The 20,930-nt window shown below is 40.5% G+C and overlaps 1 protein-coding gene across 2 annotated transcripts in view; it reads left to right on the forward strand.

Moving 5' to 3' along the window:
• Positions 1-20,930, forward strand: part of adcy8 (adenylate cyclase 8) — a 154,487-nt gene that overhangs the window by 63,176 nt on the left and 70,381 nt on the right. For both annotated transcript variants that reach the window (XM_003219392.3, XM_008108199.2), the window contains exons 2-4: positions 3,325-3,474; positions 16,989-17,119; positions 19,578-19,689. In XM_003219392.3, the coding sequence (XP_003219440.1) occupies positions 3,325-3,474; positions 16,989-17,119; positions 19,578-19,689 (393 nt within the window). The remainder of the gene's footprint in view (positions 1-3,324; positions 3,475-16,988; positions 17,120-19,577; positions 19,690-20,930) is intronic.

The raw sequence follows: 20,930 nt of genomic DNA on the forward strand, positions 1-20,930 counted from the left end.
GGCAACAGCGACTGCATTGTCTGTAGCTTTAAACAGTTCTTCCTCTGTACATGAGGCAAGGCATTGTGACCAAGCATACAGATGCTGAGTTGTTTGTTCTGCTTCACAGTCACACAAGGTGGAGAATTCTTGTAGGTATTGCCATTTTGCCAGGTTGCCTTTTGATCTGCCCACTCCACTTCTGATTCTGTTCAGGGACTTCCAAGTTGCCCATTCTTGGTTTGCCCCTGGATGATGACCCTCGTGGAGGCCATCCTGTTGGCATTGCCTGATTTTGCTGCTGTTGCTGGAGAAAAATTTAGAGGAATGGTGGTTCTCATGAAACATTTCCTTGATTTAAGTCTACTGGGAGGAGGCTGATGCTGGCCTCATCTATTAGATAACTTGTTGATCTCTAGCCTACATACATTTATTTATTGGTTCATATATTGGTGGCTCAGTGTGTTAAAGTGCTGAGCTGCTGAACTTGCAGACCGAAAGGTCCCAGGTTCAAATCCGGGGAGCGGAGTGAGCACCCACTGTTGGCTCCAGCTTCTGCCAACCTAGCAGTTCGAAAACATGCCAATGTGAGTAGATCAATAGATACCGCTCTGGCGGGAAGGTAACGGCATTCCATGCAGTCATGCTGGCCACATGACCTTAGAGGTGTCTATGGACAACGGCGGCTCTTCAGCTTAGAAATGGAGATGAGCACCAACTCCCAGAGTCGGACATGACTGGACTTAATGCCAAGGGAAACCTTTACCTTTACCTAATATTTCTATTCCATCTTTCAAGACAAAACCTCCCCAAGACCTACCATACTTTTAAAATTTAACTTTCAAAGTAGGAAGGCATTATTTTAATATATATTGGTTTAGATATTCTTTTAATTGGTGTTACACAATTTTAACTTATATGTTTTAATTGATGCTATGTGCCTAACCTGTTGATATAATTCAATTTGCTGTTGTTCCCTGAAATATAAAATCAACACAACCACAGCATGATAGAGTGTGCATAACCATCTATCTATCTATATAAAAGAGTGATGGCATCACGGCAATTCACAAAACAACAAAAGTACAGGCCCCCCAACCTCAAAATTTGACAACACAACCCATCATCCACACCTCAAGGTTGATACAACAAAAAGAAAAGAAAAATAAAGTCCTAATTAGAGGGAGAGCAATAATTTTTTTATCCAATTGCTGCCAGTTTAGAGGGCTAATCTCTGCCCACTTGGTTGCCTAGCAACCAAGGGACAGCCAGGTTTCAGTTAGGGGACAGGCAGATTTAGGCCTCACTTAGACTTCTTCCACAGATTATCTAATTTGCACTGGATTATATGGCAGTGTAGACTCAAGGCCCTTCCACACAGCTATATAACCCATTTATAATCTTATATTATCTGCTTTGCACTGGATTATCTTGACTCCACACTGCCATATAATCCACTTCAGTGTGCATTTTATACAGCTGTGAAGAAGGGGCCTCATATAATCCAGTTCTGAGCAGATAATTTAAGATTAGAAATATACAGTAGAGTCTCACTTATCCAATGTAAACAGGCCGGCAGGATAAGTGAATATGTTGGATAATAAGAAGGGATTCAGGAAAAGGCAATTAAACATCAAATTAGGTAATTGTTATACAAATTAAGCACCAAAACATCATATTATACAACAAATTTGACAGAAAAAGTAGTTCCGTGCGCAGTAATGCTATGTAGTATTTACAGTAGAGTCTCACTTATCCAAGACTCGCTTATCCAACGTTCTGGATTATCCAACGCATTTTTGTAGTCAATGCTTTCAATATATTGTGATATTTTGGTGCTAAATTCATAAATACAGTAATTACTGTATAGCATTACTGTGTACTGAACTACTTTTTCTGACAAATTTGTTGTTTAACATGATGTTTTGGTGCTTAATTTGTAAAATCATAACTTAATTTGATGTTTAATAGGGTTGTCCTTAATTCCTCATTATCCAACATATTCGCTTATCCAACGTTCTGCCGGCCCGTTTATGTTGGATAAGTGAGACTCTACTGTATTTACAAATTTACCACTAAAATATCACAATGAATTTAAAACACTGACTACAAAAACATTGATTATGAAAAGGCAGACTGCGTTGGATAATCCAGAACATTGTAAATAAAAACAGGGGAACAATCGGGGCCAGCTAACACCTCCCAACAAAGTATTCCCATCATCAAAGTCTGGCAAATCCTGTTTTCTCAGGGCCACAGACAGTAGAAGCACATAAAATATCGCAAACAACACCACTCTGAAAACAAGGGGATTCCAGACAGGAAACAATCAGGGCCAGCTAACACCTCCCAACAAAAAATTCACTCAGGGAGGAAACAGACAGGCTTTAAAGCTGCAAGGCCATTACATCCTAATCATTTTTCCTAATTGCAGCATTCATACTTGCCTCCAACAAACAAGAAAAACCAATCAGAAATATTGTATATTCACAACCTTTAGGAAATAATATCCCCTGATGGCGCAGCGTGTTAAAGCGCTGAGCTGCTGAACTTCTGGACCGAAAGGCCACAGGTTTGAATTGGGGGAGCGGAGAGAGCCCCCACTGTTAGCCCCAGCTTCTGCCAACCCAGAAGTTCGAAAACATGCAAATGTGACTGCATCAATAGGTACTGCTCCGGCGGGAAGGTAACGCCGCTCCATGTAGTCATCCCACATGACCTTGGAGGAGTCTACGGACAACGCCGGCTCTTCGGCTTAGAAATGGAGATGAGCACAAACCTCCAGAGTCAGACACGACTGGACTTAATGTCTGGGGAAAACCTTTACCCTTGACCTTAACTACCACCAATTCCTCAATACTTTATTTCCCATACCACCAGACTTCGCCACAGCAACGCGTGGCCGGGCACAGCTAGTGTTTACATATAATGGTACCTTAATCAGCCAGAACTTCAGTTGATGCATCAGTGCCATGCCCATTTTACTCTACATGAATGTTTGTTAAGAGCACACATGGTTATTTTGGTTCTGCTATAAGAAAACTCTTTTATCAGAACCATTAGAAAAATTAATAGGTAGAAAAAAGGCAAATCAGTGAGTGGAGGCTTTTTTAATTGTGTTAACCTTCTTTTTTTCAACAGCATAAAAAAATTCCTAGACTACATTTCTGGAAATCTGCAGAAACATTTGAATAAAGTAGTTAAAAGGTAGATGATGGGTCAACTAAAAGTTATTATATCATTTCACAGCCCTGATTTATATAGGATATGTGTATATTTGTATGTGTATATGTCTATGCATGATGTAGCCATGACACTTATGTTCCTTCTCCTTGTTTCCTCCAGACAGCAGCTCAAGCAGTTTTATTTATGTGCATGAATACTGCTGGGATCTTCATTAGCTACCTATCGGACCGAGCACAACGCCAAGCCTTCCTAGAGACCAGAAGATGTGTAGAAGCTAGACTGAGGCTAGAAACAGAAAACCAGAGGCAGGTAAGGTAACAATGATCATGATTTTGCCCTTCTTTTAAGCTTTTTGGCAAGTTTTTACTCCCTGGAGGAATGGCTCCACTGATAATTCTTTAGCATTATCTGTCATTGTAATGTTATATCTAGCATCCCACTGATACAACTGACAATTGAATAAGGACATACAAATTGAAGCTTAATCCATAATATAGGGCAGAGGTACTTCTGAGCAGTTGAAAGGAGATCAAGAAATAGAGAATCAGCCTGTGTTAGGTGGAGTAACACTCCCACTGAAGACATAGGTTTATAATTTGGCTGTAATCAGTTTGGGCGAATAAACGAATTTTATTGTGACAGTCACCAACCAGGAGTATAAAGCCTTAAAACATTAAAATCAGAGGGTTTTTTTGGAAAAAAGGAAAAACATTAACATTGAGATCAATTATTCAAAACATTAAAAGCAGAAAGTCCCCAACATGGAGTTGTCTGAATTGGCTCTTATAAAATCTGTAGGTATAGACACCAACATGGTTAGGTTAAAACATTATCCTTTAAAATCATCATCGGCTATCAATTTGGGTTTACTCCTGAACTCAAAAGCCTCCAGTCTTGCAGTCAGTTAAACCACTGAGCTGCTGAACTTGCTGTCTGAAAGGTCAGTGGTTCGAATCCAGGGAGCAGGGTGAGCTCCTGTTGTTAGTCCCGGTTTCTGCTAACCTAGCAGTTCGACAACATGCAAATGTGAGTAGATCAATAGGTACCATTTGGTGGGAAGGTAACAACACTTCATGCAGTCATGCCGGCCACATGACCTTGGAGGCGTCTACGGACAATGCCAGCTCTTCGGCTTAGAAATGGAGATGAGCACCAACCCCCAGAGTCAGATATGAGTGGACTTGATGTCAGGGGAAGACCTTTACCTTTATCTATCTGAACACAGATTTGAACTTGAAGCTCTAGGTTTGACCAGGAGTGCTTTTGCACATTTAAAGAGCCAACTATATGCATTTCTTGAGATGTTGGATCTCAACATCATCATCATATGCTATCACTTGTGGCCGAGTATGATTGTCTTCCAAGTGTAGGGTCTTGGTGGTGGTTCCATAGGTGACTGTAGAGACCAATTCTTAATGTGCATGTTCTTTCTCAGTCAGGATATTTCTTGAGATGCTGAATCTAGCCACAATATACTTACCTTAGTTACATCCTGTTCAGTCTACTGTAACATATTCTACATGTGTCTAGAATCTACAGCCAATATAAAGAACTGCAGCCAGATGTGTTAAGCGGAGCAAGCTATAGGGACTATACAACCCCCCTGAGAATGATTTATGGGCTAGATCCAGGCTATCTAGCAGACCATTGGCCCATTATTCTGGGGCCTGTCCAGCACAGCTTCCACTAGGATGGGTCAGGCAGGCACCCCACTGGCCGCTGCAGCCATGGGAGGGAGTCCTGACCACCCAGTGGTGCCGAACATAGTTTGGCACCACTGGACAACTTTATCATGTCCTCTCATCCTACATACTACAACACTGGGGGGGGGGGGGTATGAATAGCCCTGGAAGACCACATGGCCCATGGAACACACATTTCCTACCCCACTGTAGAACAATGTGGGGAATCATGTAGTTCTACAGTTATTGGCAATCCAATAAAGGCGAGGAATGCTACGGACTAGTTAGACATTTGGTCTCTTCAAATGCTGATTCTTTATGACTGTAATATATATATATATATATATACACACACACACACACACACACAGTATTTATGTTCCGCCCTTCTCACCCCGAAGGGGACTCAGGGCGGATCACAATGTACATATATATGGCAAACATTCAATGCCATTAGACAAACAACACACAGACAGACAGACACAGAGGCTGTTTAATTTCCCAGCTTCTGGCTTTGTGAGGGTATGCTCGGTTCTGGCCACAGGAGGAGCTGCTGCTTTATCATCCACTGTGACGACAAGTCCTTTTTGATGGAATACTTCCTCACCGGCATGCACGCTGCTGGACGTTTTTATGGTGTTGTAAATCAGTTAAATTAGCCTCCCCACATAAGCGGTCCCTAATTTTTTCTATTTGACAGATGCAACTATCTTTCGGGTTGCTTAGGTCAACAACGAGAAGGACTATTTTTTATTTTAATTGTCAGGTGCTCACTCTGACACAGGCTGGCCTCAAACTCATGACCTCTTGGTCGTAGTGATTTATTGCAGCTGGCTACTAACTAGCCTGCACCACAGCCCAGCCCTATACACAGAGAGAGAGAGAGAGAGAGAGAGAGAGAGAGAGAGGGAGGGAGTAAAGGGGTTCCTTAAACATAAATCATTCCAAAAAGTGTTGTGCAAATATGGGAAACTTGCCAAGCACTGTAGTAGATTTGCAGACAAACAGAAGAAGAGTTAGGTATTCCCTTCTGAGCATCCTTTTTGTATGCTTGACAAGTGCCTCAACTCTTCATTGAGCTAAGGACCTCCAGATATAAGTGGATGAGTCACAGCACTTCAGGCTGAAATGTAGAACTATAAAAAGCTTTTACTTACTTTCCATTGTTGCACTGATGCTGAGCAGGGAGCTTTCCCCTTCTCCTTGGATGGAGGTGTGCGATAAGCATTGACCTGGAGGGAAAAAGGGATAATTGAGTCTATACATTTCTAAGCAAAGTTTGCCAAAATGCGGAAAATAGATCTTGACATAAAGTCTTTTGTGGGTGAAGTGTTTCCTCTCTCCAGAGTCTCGCTTCGAAACGGATGTGTACTTATGTTCTTAAGTCCAAAGGCAAATGCGGCAAGAGAGGAGTATGAAGTGGACTTAGCAGTGAGAAGTGTAGGAGGGAAAAACTGCTAAAAGGAAACAATCACACACCCATTTATTATTGTTAGTACAGCACTGTTTTCTCTCAAGGAGCTCAGAATTGGAGGAGCAATTTTCCTCATGGTTGTTGTAGGTAGCGCAAGCCTGAGAGAGAACAGTAAGTTATTCCATCTGAAGTCAAGGTGAATACTAGTTGAGTATCCCTGATCTCAGGCTAAAAATAGTGGTTTCTTATTCAGATTTTCCCCACTTTTATGTGGATCCTGTATCCTTAACCCCAGCAAACTTCGAGGCCTGATGCTGCACACATAATGAGATATCTTGGCAATGAAACACAAGTCAAAACACAAAATTCATCTACCGTATATACTCAAGTATAAGCTGACCCGAATATAAGCCGAGGCATCTAATTTTACCACAAAAAAACTGGGAAATCATTGACTCAAGTATAAGCTGAGGGTGGTAAATTTCAGAAATAAAAATAGATACCAACAAAATTACATTAATTGAGGCATCAGCAGGTTAAATGTTTTTGAATATTTACATAAAGCTCAAATTTAAGATAAGACTGTCCAACTCTGATCAAATCATTATTCTCATCTTCTTCAATGTGAATGCGCTTATGTATCCTTTTAATAATAGAGTAAAATAATACATGTAATAATAATAATAATCATAATAAATACAGGAAAATAATACAAGTAATAATAAATAGAGTAAAATAATAAATTCAATAATAATAATAAGATTGGAGTGAAATAATAAATGTATTAATAACAATAATAAAAATAGAGTAAAATAAATATTAGTTGAAACAATAATAGAGAAAAATAATAAATGTAATAATACCAATAATAATAGAGAAAAATAATAAATGTACCATATATTCTCAAGTATAAGCTGACCCAAATATAAGCCAACCAGGACCCTCACCGAGTATAAGCTGAGGGGGGCTTTTTCAGTCTTAAAAAAAGGGCTGAAAAACTAGGCTTATACTCGAGTATATACAGTATGTGTCACATGCACCTTATACACATAGCTTGAAGGGAATTTTATATACATTTTTTAAAAACTGGTGCATGTAACACAGAACCACCACAAAGCAAAGGTCTCACTATCTCGGCCATCCATGTGGACAGTTTTGGATTTTGGAGCATTTTAATTTATGAAACCCTGGATTGGGCACATTCAACTTGTGATATCCGAGATCTACCCTATTATTTTGGCTCCTGTAGCAGAAAATCCCACAAGCATTTCTTCCAGGGAGAACTAAGAAAGTCCTAAACATGAATTTGGTATCAAATAATCTGCTATTTTCGTGACACCCAAAGTCACTTGACTTGAGGCAGCTGCCTTTCTCTCTATTGCAGCAGAGACAGCCTTAGCAGCAAGGAAGGAAAGGATTAATGCCCTCCTCCTTCCCTTCTGTGATCTCAATAATTACCAGAGCAGCTGGTGTTTGCATTTCAGTAAGAAAGAAAGATTGCACATTAAATGCAGAAACCCATTTAGCCATCATGTTCAGTTTGGCACCATGATGGAATGACGTCAATAACAAGCCCGAGACACATTGCTGCCTGAAGTGGAGCGACAACTAGGGCCTCCCAAACACCCAAGTTAAAGTGAGCCATGCTCTAGGCCAGGAAAGCTCTCAAATGCCTTTCCACCCCCTGGAACTAAAAATACACTGACAACAAATTAAATAACAATTTCTTGCCCTTTTATAATAATTAGAATATGCTGCTTGAGATGGTTGCTTCTGGAGAACAGTGATGAGGTGTTGGAGAGGGTTGCAGATAGACCTTTCCCTTACATTGAATGTGAATCATTGCAAAGAGTCTGGGGGCTAATTTTCAACATCTATGACCCTCCCAGAGACAGATGCCCCTCAAATACTGAAAAAGCAAAACCTGAAATAAGCTTTTTTAAAAGTGCAAAATCATTCTAGCAAATAACATGTGAAAATACATGGGAAAACATGGACATAGAATTTTTGAAGTGACACACAAGAACGAAATAAAAAAAAATGTAAGTTTAGTATTTTACAAGTTCTAGAATATTTTGTGTACTGGGAGGTCTGTCAGTTAGGATCAACAATCACACCAACCCTTCCAAGTAGGCACGTAATGTATAACTTCTCGTTACTGCCACCTTAACACTGCGCATGGATGGAATGTTCCAAGGCAAGCAGATCAACACATCCAAATATCAGCAGAGTCTTTTATCTGCAACTTAGCAGTTAGCAGAGAAAATATATGGTGCAGCTCCCAAACCTTATCTCTTAGGCCCCTTCTATACTGCCATATAATATCCAGATTATCTGCTTTGAATTGGATTATATGGCAGTGTGGACTCACATAATCCAGTTCAAAGCAGATAATGTGGATTATCTGCTTTGATAAACTGGATTATATGGCATCGTAGAAGAGGCCTTAATGAAACACTGAAACTTTCTGTTTCATCCAAAAATACTTTGAAGGTTTTATGTCAGCTTGTTGCATTTTGCAGCTATTTACAGGCTTCATCAGGATACCCACCAACATGGCAAAATATCATCATAATACATAGCTCAAGATAGTGTGAACTCATCCTCCTCAGAGGTCAATATGGCGACAGGTCCTCCTTCATGGAGGCATCATGGTGAGAGAGTAGAAAAGAAGGGATCAAGCACATATCGTCCACTCTCTGGCTTTCCGTCATGCCCAGGGACAAAAGGGAATGATGCAAAACTTATCATTCCTGTCACATGGCCATGACTCATCTTCTTTAGCAAGTCCCATTTGTTCCACATCACCTTTCAGCATTTTCAGTAACCACATGTTCAGAAAAAGTTTTTTTTTTCACATATACAGTAAAACACACAGAGTTGCATACAATGCATTTCTAACTATCTGCACTTAAATCAGCATTCTGAAACTAGATTATATGCCAATGTAGATGGGTTCATGACTCTGGAGACTAGGGTTCAAATCCCCACTCAGCCATAAAAACCTGCTGGGTGCCCCTGGGTAAGTCACACTCTCTCAGCTTCAGAGGAAGGCAATGACAGCTTCCCTCGAACAAATCTTGGTAGGAAACCTCTATGAAAGATTTGTTTATAGTATCACCATGATTTAAGGAAATGACTTGAGAGCACACAACAAAAACATGAGGTAGCTGAAATCTAGGGATTATTTTTTGTTTTAACATAAACAAAAGTTGTGCCTTTACTTCAGATGGTATTGGCTTCTCCATTCATGTTCTGAGGATGAAATGACCACAGGAAATACATTGCATCATGACAGGCCTGTAGCGAGGGGGCAGTTTTAGGGGTTCAACCCCCCCCCCCCCGAAATTTTTCAGGTTATAAAAAAACCTGGTTTACTCATGAATTTTAACTGGTTAACCAAATCCCCATGCTAAGTCTATGAGACACAAAACATTGAGTCCCTCCAGGCACTATCTCAAGCAGATATTGACAGGTTTGTAGCAGGGAGGGGTGTGTGCTAGGGGTTAACCCCCCCCCCCGAAATTTTCAAACCCCCCTCCCCCCCCCCCGAATTTTTTTTCTGGCTACGGCCCTGCATCATGATAATAGCATTGCACTCTTGCGTGGGGAGGGAGGCGAGACATGGCTTTGTTGTAATTGGGAAACAAAAGAAGCCACTTTGTCCTTAGCTTCTGAAATTTGCTCACGGTCATAAAGATTGCCTGCAGATCCTGCAGCTGTTTCAGGATGTGGCTAAGAATGAGTGAAGAGGAATAAATAGATCTTCTCTCTCTAATCTAGGATTCTTAAAGAGATCTCTTCTCCATATAGTTGCCTTCAGTTTAGCTGGGACTCTCTATTGTTTTAGGAACTGCCAACATCAGTGATGCTACAGAGCATGCCTGTGAAGAACAAAACCCAAAATATAACTCCATCTGTTGAGAAAGCTGCTTCTCAATTAAACAGCGCTGACTTCTGTTCTTAAGCTATCTTTGCTGTCTCAAGGCTATGTTTGTGCACTTCTAGTTCCTAATTTAAGCACTGACATGCATATGTGAAAGGTCTGTCATCACTACAAGTTTACAAGTTCAGATGCAGAATGCTCATATCACATCAGCTCAAATAGCTTGTGGGTTGTTTGCTTTCCACCATTTTTATTGGATGTAGTTCCATATGCATGTCTGTCACATCTCCACTTCGGCATTTGGTCCCAACTTGCATCCTGAAGGTATCATTGCATTTCTGAATGCAATTTCTGAATATAGTTGACATTAAATGATGGGTCACTGCAGCTCTGATTCAATATAGAAAACTTTCTGATCTCTTGGCACAAAAAGCGTAGCTCAGAGACCCAACACTCTATTCCTATGGGGTTTTTTTTATCTTTTATGGAAGCTCATTAAACTGAGGATGCTTCCAAATAGATAACTGTTTCCAGCCACCCATCCAAATAAAGGACTCTGATTATTATAATACAGGTGAGGGCCCTTCTGCACAGCCATATAACCCAGAATATCAAGGTAGATAATCCACAATACTGCTTTGAACTAGGTTATTTGAATCTGCCATATAATCCAGTTCAATGTGGATTTCATGGAAAGGGCCACAGACATCCTTTCTGCTTATTGTGGAGCAGAGAACCTATTGGTCTAGGAGTTGTTTTGAGTCTAAGGGCCCTTCTAGACAGGCCCTATATCCCAAGTGTTCTGTTTATCCCAGATTATCTGGCAGTGGGGTCTCACATAATCCAGTTTAATGCAGAAACTGGGATCAGATCCTGGGAGGGACCGAAGACTGCTTCCATGCTGCCCTATATCCCAGATTATCTGGCAGTGGGAATCATCATATAATCCAGTTTAAAGGAGATTTTTTTCCACATTGCTTCTGATGTGAAAGAATTGGCAGTCTATAGAGACATTATCCAGGGGACACCTGTATGTGTTAGCTGGGATGCTTCTCTCATATCCTCGCAAGCAAGAGCTGACAGACGGGAGCTCACCCCATCTCATTGATTCAAACCAGCAACCTTTAGGTCAGTAGTTCAACCAGCACAAGGGTTTAACCCATTGCGCCACGACGGCTCCAGAGATCCTGGGATATAGGGCAGTGTAAAAGGAGCCAGAATTGAGTCAAATTCAAACTAAAGTAGACCTATTGAGTAGACGTAGAGAAATTACAGTTGCTTAGACCTGTTCTGTTTACAACTTACCATTAAATGATGGTCTAAAATTGTAGCCCCCATAATGCTTTAGCATTGCACATGCTGGCTAAGGCTTCTGGGAACTGAAGTCTAAAAAATGTGGAAGACCAAACATTCTCCATCTTGGTCTTATTGCATGGAGGAAGAGGAGCCACTGATTTAATGTCTTCCATGTAGTTCACATTCGATGGGGGCTGATTTAATTTCATATAGTATTCCCCAAGCTGTTGTTCCTCAAAGCATCCACTGAAAATGGGTGATAAACAGATTTGAAAAAGCACTCCCTTGTTCATTTATTTTACTGCAATATCTGTTTCTTTGTGAACTTAAGTCATGTGCCCTGTGAAAGACCTGGAGTAATCTGTGAAAGAGATATGGTGAAACACCTTCACCATGCATCACAAGTGTAGTATCTTATTTTACGTTCAAGGTTGTTACGAGGGATATAGATTAACAACCCAATCCTGTGCCTGTTTTCTTAGACAATGGGTGGATTAAAATGAATGCAACTTGAAACAACTAATGAAAGTCATGATTTTTAAAAATTGTTTAATATTATGGATTTAGACACTTTGATTTATGTTCATTTGGATATCTTATACCACCTTTCAGCTGCAAAGTCAGTTTGCAAGGCAGCTCATTCCCTTGCGAAAAAAACTTTTTAATATCAAGATGCTGTTCCTTGCACTAAAACAGGATCTCTTTTCTTGTGATTTGAATTTATTTCTTCAGACTCTAGTGCCTGAAGCAACAGGGAAAAGGAAACTAATTCCAACTTGTCTGTGACAGCCCTTCAGATATTTAAATTACCTCTTCTTTCCCCTGGCGATATATATTCACTGAAATAACATTGCCCTCCTACTATGGAGTTTATTTACATTGCAATCTTAATTGTGTCTCCTGAGAAGGGCCAGAATCCAGTCAAGAACTTTCATGAGTAGAAATAAGAGGTTATCCATATGACTGAGTGGGTTTTCACCATTGCAAAGTGTTGGTGATGGGGTGAAAAGGAGGAACTTCCAGTGCTACTACAGGTATAGTGTTGGCTTTAGGCCAATGAGTTGAACTTCATCTGGTGGAACTTTCTCCCAAATAACTGTGTGTTAGGGTTGCAGTAGGACTATGTTGGGTTCTGATACTCAAGACTTTTCTTTGGTTCTCACTCTGAGCATGGAAAAACACAAATAGACTGTCAACACTGGCTGCTTGATCTAGAAACTGTCTGGAAACTGTCTGGAAACTTAAACTTAGTCCTGGCCCCAGTGCAACTGAGGTGGTGTCCAACCACACTGGGATAAACCCATTCTGGTGCTACAGTGGCATTCAGTCACCTGAAACTATATCAGCCCTTCTGATCCATCCTCCATGTCAATGCAATTGCTCCTCTCCAGCCATCACTCTCTGTGCAAATGCCTAGCCATTGCCTGTTGCTTCTGTCATCTTATAATGAGACACCCATGAAACAGGCAAAGAGGTGATTGAGCAACCCCTTCTTCTTGCTGGTGGCATGGGCCTCCCATTCTGACATCAGTAAATGTGACCATGGTGGTCAGATGCTCACAGGGAGCTTCTTGGCTTTTGGGGAGCAACAGTGACACCACAGAAATAAGCTTGTGCTGATCAGTGGAAGAAGAGGATGATGGTGGTGGTGTCCATCTATACCAGGGATCCTCAAATTTTTTAAGTGGAGGACCACTTCACGGTCCCTCCAACCGTTGGGGGGGCGGACTATGATGAAATAGTCCAGAATTGGGATTGTTGTTGTGTGCCTTCAAGTCATTTCAGACTTATGTCAACCTTAAGTCTAAAGTTTAGGACAGGGGCCAGGTAAATGACCTTGGAGGGCCTTAGTTTGGGGACCCCTGATCTAGACAGTGGATCAAGCTGAAATAACACCCAACCCAGCTGTCCAGATAGCTATGAAACCCTGGGGTACTCCAGATTTCCAGCAAACTCTGGAAAATCCCATAACTTTGCCTAAAGCAGAAAGAAGTTGGGTTCTGGACAGAAAAACTGGATACTCATTAGAAGTCACTGCACATAATGAAGTTCAACTGGCACTGGATTCAGAATGAACCCAGGGGTTTTTGTTCATGTAGATAGGTCATAGTCTTAGTTTTAAAAGCTACCATATTGGAACAGGCATTCAAGGGGAACTATTAAGTCAAGACCACTTATCTAAACCATGGCTTTAATTGTCTTTACCTATCAGTAAAGAAGCATCCCAAAATATCCACAAGACATCCACACACATCTTTATCTGGTGATGTTCTTACATAACTGGGGATGATGTGTTAGATCGAATCCAGTGTTTCCCAACCTGTGGTTCCCCAGATGTTTTGGCCTTCAACTCCCAGAAATCCCAACAGCTGGTAAACTGGCTGGGATTTCTGGGGGTTATAGGCCAAAACACCTGGGAAACCACTGATCTCATCTAAAATGATGATTTTTAGAAATGATATCCCTTCCTAGAAATAATGAAATATTCAGAAGGCCGCTAGCTTGTTTTTTGCTACTCTTAAGACACAGAGCAATAGATTCAAATTCCATAGCAGGAGGTTGGACTGGATGGCCCTTGTGGTCTCTTTAATCTTTGCTCTGACTATGCTCTGTAATCATGTTTGATTGTTGTTTATTGTAGCCAAATAAGAAACACATATTCTTTCTACGTCACAGATGAACAGTGTTCTGCCAAGTATTTTGTGCTATTTATTTATGGAAAGTTCTGATAACTTACGTACTTGGGAATGCATATCATTATATTGTATTGTTATGCATTATGCTATTGATAATGTATAAATGTCCTACACAAATATATACTTGCATAATACAAGCAAAAAGTGTTAATGACTTGGGATCAGAACAGTTTTTGTCGGTGACGTAGAAAAACATTTGCTTGTTATTTGGCTAATGCTATAAATATTCATAATTTGTACAAAAATGCTATAATGGATAACAAGTGTTTCATATTTATAATGCTTGATCTGAGGAGTCACCTATTGACATGAGGGAAAAACAACTTTCACTCTAAATATTTGATGAGGATTATGAATTTCAGAGGTTATGAATGTCAAGATTCACATATTTCTTTATACTGCATTTAAGCAAAGTTATTTTAGGAATGTTCCATAGAGATCCTTTTGTTGTTTTAGTCCTTAGAAGCCAATTCTTTACATGAGAAGAGTGGGCTCAATTTTGTGTCTTAAAAAAAATCATTTTCTTTTTTTGTTGTTGTTGGTTTTCTGTAAAGCAAGGGTAGCCACAGTGCGCAGCCTACCTAACCCATTTTGGGACCCCAAAACCAAAAGATGGGGGAAGAGGAAAATGGAGAATTTTGCCCATGGAATCTTCCAGGAAGGGCAATTTATTATGAAACCAATCCTCTGGTATCTTGTTGTTGCCTCCAGTTCCTAAAACAAGTATAGTCACATTACCAGTTTTGTCAGAGATCAGAAGTGTAGGCCACTGGGGAGATAAATGAGATAGTTTCAGTCCCCATGCCCTACATGGATACTCATCCCTTCTCTAAAGGATGTGTTACCATCCTGTGGGGGTCTTCCCTCCTGTCCCTGCATGAAGCTAGGGCTGACAGACAGGAGCTCACCCCGTTTCGCAGATTTGAACAGCCAACCTTCAGTTCAGCAGTTCAGCCGGCACAACAGCTTAACCCATTGCGCCACTGCGGCTCTATACCTGTTACGCCCGAGGCAGCTGGAGCACCGAAAACCAAAACAAAGACCAATAACAATATAATATCTTTATTAAAGCAAATAAGGTTCCAAAAGGAATTAAGCAGCAAAGTTGAAGAAGCAATTTACCTTTCAGGAAAGATCAGTTTTTGTCCAATAAGTATAAGTCTTATGTCCAGTATTAGAGTTCAAAATCCAGAAACCGAAACACGCTCAAACTCCGCCTGAGTTTTGAGTGGGGAAAAAGAGCAAGTAGCAAGAAAAGTTCTCTTGATTAATGTCCAAAGACAAGATTTCAGGTCAAGGAATAAAATAGAAGTTCTGGAACTGAAACGCAGTCCAAACTTGGCAAGGAGGTAGACCAGCGCCCGGTCTACTCGAGAGTAAGTGCACCATCAGGCTGCTTGGAAACCAGGAGCTGGAGTCAATGATGTTTCTCAGTGAGATCTAAAGTTGTCACCACAAAGGCAAGCTCTCAAAACAACACTTTTATTGAAGTTCATAAGCTCCCCCAAGCAGGTGCTTAACTCCCTAAAACTTCCCAAGAGAACTGAGCTTGTTACAGTTATTACCCCAGGTGCCTAACTCCCCAATTCTTCCCAAGAGAACTGGGCTTAACCATAATCACCACGCTCCGCTAATCTGGCGCTCCTCCGGAGGCTCTGTCTATTTGACCTGTCTGAATACACAAATGCCCTTCTATCAAACGCCAAGTTTTCCGGAGAATCTGGGAGAGCTGGCATTGTTTCAAGGGCATCCTTAATTGGCTCTGGCTCGGAAATGTCAACATGAGGCATCTGGAAGGGTGTCGAAACTTGTGGCTTGGGAGAAAACCCAAATTGTCTTCTTCCTGGTCAGGAAATGGCACAGGGTCCTGGGTCAAAGGTGCCCTAGGCATCACAATACCATGGATTGCTAAAAAAGACAGATAAATGAGTCCGAATCAAATCAACCCTGAATTCTCCCTGGAAGCCAGGATGTTTAAACTGAGACTGTCACACTTTGGCCATATCATAAAAAAGAGATGACCCACTAGAAAAGACAATAATGCTTGGTGAGGTGAAAGGCAGTAGGAAAAGAGGATCTTGTTCCAGATCAAAGAAGCCATGGTCCTAGATTTGCAGGATCTGAGCATAGGGTGACTTGGAGGCCTTTCATTCATTGTGCTATCATAAATTGGAGTTTATTCGATGCCAATTATCAACAACAACAACAACAACAACAACAACAACAACAACAACAACCTGCAGTTCATCATCTGTTGGCATTTGGTTTCCTTTTTGTCCTACCGATGAGGGCAAATGTTATGGGGAGAATGCAAGAGAGGACCTTCTTGATTGTTTTCCAAGAAGTAGCCATGCTAAAAAGGAAGGAGGAAGTCTCTGAGACTAACTTGTTGTACTTTTGCTTTAGCTTGATACAAACCAAGTTCTCCAGCTACAGTAGAGTTGGAAGAACAATCTATGTGAAAATAAAAAAGTGCTGACATTTTACTCCCCTCCCCTTCCTTTTTATGCTTTTTGACTGTGGGATTATTACCTTTGGAGAACTTAATTCATTTCAGCATGAAATATGGTCAACAGTGGTTTATTCCAAAATGCTCGTGGTTTTAAATTGTTTTAATTATTTAAACCTGCTTAAACCTGTTGAATGCCTTGCTATGCTTGCAGAATAAATAGACGTTAACATTGTAAATAGTTTAACGTTGTGAATGGTTTTCAAGTGTTAAATTAACTTTATTTTAATGAGATGACAAAATATAGTTTGGAATATGAATATTTAAATAGTAAATGAATGCATCAATAACCTCTGTCCTGGGGACCACCACCTCCCCTGTCTCTTCATTCTTGTTTCAGGAGAGGCTGGTTTTATCTGTATTGCCCCGATTTGTGGTGCTTGAAATGATTAACGACATGACCAATGTGGAGGATGAACATTTGCAGCATCAGTTTCACAAGATCTATATTCACCGCTATGAAAATGTCAGGTGAGAGAGGGAATATGTGTCTGCTTGCCTTGATTTCCCCCGTTAATGATCTTTTCTTCCTGGCTGAATGTCAGCTGGGGGCTGCTGTGTGTGCCATCTTTGGATCAGTTCATTAATCCCTGTTTTCGAATGTTGGAACATTTTTGGATTCTTTTTTCCTCTTTCTTTCACCCCTCTTTCCTTCAATAGAAGAACATTTCATGCAATTCTGCACCTACCCCTGTTCACTTGCTTGATCTCCACAGACATTTTGACTTTGATTTTGCTTCCATGTCAATGGATGAAGCTTGTCCATGATAGCAAGGGTGGAACCCTTCAACAATGCTCCGTTTTCTTACCACAATCCACTCTGTGTCATCTAAGGCTTACTTACTTTGATGTAAACCCCACTAGAATTAATGGCACTTGCTTCCATGTAAACATGATTAGCCTGAGCCTGTAATCTTTCCGACGCAGGTCCTCTCTGCCAAATTATGTAGGCAGTTCCAAGCCCCCTGGATAGCGCTATTCAAGAAGTCGGAAACGGATCTTTCCTGGCTAATGGCCATGCACAAAGGCTGTCTGGGAAACAAAGTGAAACAAAAATTTGAAAAACAGCATGCAGGGAAGAAACAATCCTCTTGAATATGATGGTGCTTCTTAGAATCTAGATAGTTCCCAGGGTTGGCAACTAGGGAAGCTCTGTGATACTGTGCCAGCTCAAATCTTGTTGTTAGCGACAACTGTGAAGTGTCCATTCACAAAGCCTACACAATTTTTGGGGCACAAAGATAAATACACCCTACCAAACATCTAAAGCATCTTACTGGGAGTTTAATACCTTCCTGCCCAGGGAAGTTTTCTCTTTCTTTTTGTTGTCCAACTTATGATGCAAAAGAAGAAAGCCTGTCAAATTGTAGTGACTTACAAATTGAATATGTGTTGCCCTGCCGTGGCACATGCCAAGCTCTTGATTGCAGTATTTAAAAATCTAAACTTGGTGAGAAGTTTGATCCAAAGTAAGAGAGCTTGGCCACAGACTTCAGTAAAAGTTGGCACAAAGGAGATGCACATGATTAAAGACTTTAAAACATCCAAATGAAAGATGCTTGGATGCATCCACACAGAGGTCTAAATCAAGTAAGAAATTTACTTGAAAGGTGGAGATTGTAGTTTTAATGAAGTCTGAAAGGTTAATCATGAAAAATGATCAACCTGAACTTGTGGTCTTTGCTTAGGCAAGTTGCCCTCTGTCTAGTGGCATTGAGGAGAGGTATTGGAGGCATGTAAATGGAGTGAGAATGTCTTTTACTTAGGTGTGTCCCTGCCAATATGCAAAGAAAATGTGCCTTTACACTATAGAACAGGTATGGGCAAACCTAGAACCTCCAAGTGTTTTGGATTTAAAGTCCCACCATTCCTAACAGCTAATAAGTTGGCTAGTAAGTTTCTGGGAGTTGAAGTCCAAAACACCTGGAGGGCCTAAGTTTGCCCATGCCTGCAGTAGAACTACTGTAGTTTGACATCACTTCAGTTGCCATGGTTCAAATGCTATGGGATCATGGAGTTGTAGTTTTATAAGGTCTTTAGCTTTCTCTGCCAAAGAGCGCAGGTACCTTACTAAACTACAAATCCCAATAATCCATAACATTGAGCCATGGCTGTTATAGTGATGTCAAACTGCATTAATTCTACAGTGTAGATGTATCCCTAGTCAACACATGCTGATAGTGTGTGGAGATGACAACACTCAAGAACAGCTTGACTAGTCCTCTCTCTTGGAGGGCAGAATGGTTGGTTCCAGGCAATCTGCCATACAAATAAAATTAGCAGCTGATCCAGTTTGTTTCTCCAAATAAAGTGAGGAAGGTGCTGCCATGTCCTTTGTTTCAGACAGCAAAATGTCATGAATTGACCTGCCTTTAAAATCCAGACTGGAAGTAAGTGTTCTTGTGGATCAATAGTGGATCAAAACAGAAGCTGAGGAATACAAAAATGAGAAGGTCAATGTTAATGCCCCACCATCTTCTCCAGTGACCTCAAAATTATCCCTCACTTTTCAGATTCACTCAAGGACTATAGTGCTATCCAAACATATCTGTGTACTCTTTGAGTTTTTATTTTCACTGCAAAAACACATCCATAAATCTGTCATATTTTATGAATGCCTGTTTTAAGAGAGCTATTGATAAGAAGAAGACAATAGCTTCTGAACTTAGAAATACCTGTTCTTATTTAATATATTCTTCTGCTGTTAACAATTTCATGCACGCTAAAATGAACAGACAGGTCAGATGGGTGGAAGACAGTTCGTTTGGTTATGAAACATTATATTGCTTATGAAGAAATTGCAGGATTTATATATGCCTGCTCTACCCAAAATGGTCTTGCCTTGATGCCTAACATTATTGTTTAAATTACTTTCCGATGATAATCACTTATATCAATGTTCATTTCCCTTTTTCCATTCTCTCTTCAGCATTCTTTTTGCAGATGTAAAAGGATTCACAAACCTCTCCACAACACTATCAGCCCAGGAGTTGGTCCGAATGCTAAATGAACTCTTTGCCAGATTTGATCGCTTAGCACATGTGAGTCAAGTTGTTAACTCATTTTCATTAAATCAATATGTAATAATGTTTGCTGTTTATAGCAGCAGAATACAATGGGCTGGATTATGGCTATAAAGCAGGACTACTTTTGATAGTCATAATGAGATTTTTTTTCAAAAGGCTTGAATGTATTGCCTAAGGAAATACATCATACATAGGACAAGAGATAAAAACCTAATTCTTGTTTACACAATTCCCTGAAGACTCCCATTATGTGATTCTTGGCCCCCTTTAACTAGTGGAAGGAGGAGAAAGTGATTTCAGAAAAATAAAAAATGAAGTCAGGCCTTAGCATAGCAATCTATATGTAAAGGGATCTTATAGCAACTTCATTCTCTCGGTTGCTGCAAGATGCTACAAGATACCTATGCATATTGATCCAGACTAACATGGCTTGGCTGTGTCTTTGAATCTTAGCAATGTTGCCTGTTGACTTATGGCAGTGGTGCTCAACCTGGGGATCCCAAATGTTTTTTGGGCTACAACTCCCAGAAATCCCAGCCAAGTTTACCAGCTGTTAGGATTTCTGGGAGTTGAAAGCCAAAAACATCTGGGGATCCCAGGTTGAGAACCACTGCTTAGCATCTGGAATTCAATGGCCGTTTCTCATCTACGTCCTAATCAAGACTGGCCCTATGTAGCTTGCAAAATGTTATGGGATATGGTTCTTTTAGAGTATTTAGGCTATAGCATAGTTCTAAAAGAAGAAGAAGGGGAAGCTTAAAGAGCCTGTTTATTTGCCTGTTTCCGACCTACCATCCAACTGGTTCAGGATTCTTGCCACAGAATTGTTATTTTAATTTCCAATGCAAAAGGAATGTGGGATTTTGTGAGAAAAGGGTACTTTCATAGTGGCTCAGTATATGAGCCATCATGTCAGATCCCAACCTAACAGCTATATAACATTCCTAATCACGCAGTCTCAAGATTAGTATGCTCTTGGTGGGCCATCGCACAAAGCTGGTAAGCTATATTTGATTTGATGCCTTACATATTTTGCAAGCCTCTATGAGATGCTGAAACCTTAATCCCTTGTTATTAATTGTTTATGCCCTTTTGGACTGAGCAAAATTATCTTCAAAAGCAGACGGTTGGCTCTCTTTCCAACTTGCATATATCCTCTGATTGGTAATTACTGTTAAACATTGCTGATATGTCCAAACATCTCATGTTTGGAGCAGTTAGTGGGGCCGGGCTGTGGCACAGGCTGTTGAGCAGCT

This window comes from Anolis carolinensis, chromosome 4, assembly GCF_035594765.1.
Source record: "Anolis carolinensis isolate JA03-04 chromosome 4, rAnoCar3.1.pri, whole genome shotgun sequence".
NCBI lineage: Eukaryota > Metazoa > Chordata > Lepidosauria > Squamata > Dactyloidae > Anolis > Anolis carolinensis.